General features: G+C 19.2%; 1 protein-coding gene across 1 annotated transcript; it reads right to left on the bottom strand.

Moving 5' to 3' along the window:
• Window positions 1-1369: 1369 nt before the first annotated feature.
• Window positions 1370-2070, bottom strand: LOAG_14770 (tyrosine phosphatase; the record flags this gene model as incomplete). The annotated part of the gene is made up of 2 exons (XM_003150265.2): window positions 1370-1516; window positions 2002-2070. The coding sequence occupies 2 exons, from the start codon at window positions 2068-2070 to the stop codon at window positions 1370-1372; spliced, it is 216 nt and encodes a 71-aa protein (XP_003150313.2).
• Between the last annotated feature and the right edge of the window lie 237 nt (window positions 2071-2307).

Genomic DNA, 2307 nt, shown 5'->3' with positions numbered 1-2307 from the left:
TAATAATAATAATAATAATAATAATAATAATAATAATAATAATAATAATAATAATAATAATAATAATAATAATAATAATAATAATAATAATAATAATAATAATAATAATAATAATAATAATAATAATAATAATAATAATATATTAATAATAATAATAATAATAATAATAATAATAATAATAATAATAATAATAATATTAATATTAATAGTAATAGCAATAGTGATAGTAATAATCACAAAAACAATAATAACAGTAGTACTAATGACAAGTCGCTAATTAATTTTATGAATTTTGAATTAATTAAAGAAGAAGGATTTATCGTAAATAACAATATTATTCATTTCTTTTCAATCTTACCCCAACACATCACATCAACCAAATATTAATTAAAATTATAAATTATTGTAACTAACTGCCAGTCAATTATTTAAAAGTATTAATTAAAAGAAAGACGAAAAAGCATACTTTCAACTTTTGGCCTTCTTTTTTTTCAAAATATTTGGCGCATTTATCTTCAGAAATAAGCGGAATTAAGCATACAATAATGGTGACATTGAATTGCCAAATCATACGTAACCATGAATTGATCGTTGTACGCTTCGGACTCTATCAAATATTTTAATTTCTTATTTATGTTAGAAAAAAAAAAAAAATTAGCCGTTAATATTTAAAATTATCAAAATTATCAGACAATTTTTTGACTCAATTTTGCAAAAGCAATTTGTAATTGCTTTAATTAATCTGTCGATCATAACATAATTATAATCAGTAATCGATAAATTGGTAATAGAGTGATAATTGACAATGTGATTATTAGTCATTCATAAATCATAAATTGCATATATTTCAAGATTACTTAAAATTTCTTAATTAATTTAGTTTTATTTTTATTTTTATTACTACAAAGGTGTAATTCTGCAATGAGTGCATCGAAATATGCTGTCAAAAAATTTTTTTAAACAAATATTTAATTCGCCAATTCAAAACTTATTTTTCCTAATTTCAGTCTTTTTTTTTCGCTATATAAATTAAACAATTTAAAACTGAATCTGATCAAAACTAAATTTTTCAACTTCAAATTTTTAATTTGCAATAAATTTACTTAATTTCACTTCATGCAATTAAAATTAATTCTTTTTTAAAGCTTCAATTTTTTCACATTTCAACATATTTATGTTCGATTTGCAATATGATTAAATTATAAATTATTCGAATAAAAATGAAACCTTTGCAAAATTATTAATATATTTTCAGAATAAAATGAAATCTCTTTACAAAAGCCAGTTTAATTAATTAATTTAAAATAAAATTTTTTAGAAATTTATTAATTCTATTTAAATAAAACAAAAAAAAGGAAAACGATTAAATTTACAATACTTGAGCTAATATATAATTTCCAAAATCTCCTTTAATTTTGGTTGCATGAATATAATCATCATCAGTCTCATCTTTTTTTACCGCCTTAACAATTACCGCCCCTTCATTGTAAAGTACAACATGTTGGTAACGATTTTTCTGCAATTATATTTCATTAATTATTAAAATTCTAATTAAATTAAACTATAGATTAATTAATTGCGATTGATTTAAAAGAAATTAACTTTTATTATCATAAATATCGTTGTAACTTCCGAAAAATTTTTCTAACGCATCATTTTTTTTAATAAAATATCAAATTACTGAATAATAAATGAATAATTAAAAGAAATGAAAAATTTCGAGTTTTGGTCGAAAATATATTTTTGCTACTTTTTCAAATAATAATTTATTAACATAGCATATTGATAGGCAAGAAAAAAGGCAATCTTAAAAGTTGTCCAACTTGTTTATATTTTCTTGCAAAAAAAAAAATGAAAGTTTAAATATAATTTTCAATTAATATTTTAATAATTAATCAATATATAAACGATAAAAATTTGAAAATTAACGAAAAAAATAAATGTATAATAAAGGAAAATGAAACGAATTTTCAATTTTTTTTTTAAATTTCAAAATATTACTTTTTTATTTTGCATAAAACTTGATATATGCCGATCTTTCCGTTTCATATCATCATGCTCTCTTAACATACTCAATTTCCCTGCATAAATATTATTTATCCAAATAATTACTCATATAATTTTATATCAGATAATTAATTGTAGTAAAATTATTTGATCATTTACTGACACAACTTATTAGTGTCGTTAAAATTTGATGAAATTCAATATTTGAAATAAAAATTAAAAACTTTATGAAAGAAATGTTAAATTTATTCATAATCAATGAAATATTTCAGGTAAAATTTTCAACACTGAAGTTTTTTG

This window comes from Loa loa, assembly GCF_000183805.2.
Source record: "Loa loa unplaced genomic scaffold supercont3.167, whole genome shotgun sequence".
NCBI classification, from domain to species: Eukaryota; Metazoa; Nematoda; class Chromadorea; order Rhabditida; family Onchocercidae; genus Loa; species Loa loa.
Note: the sequence above shows the minus strand (reverse complement) of the source record. Positions and strands in the feature narration are given on the sequence as shown.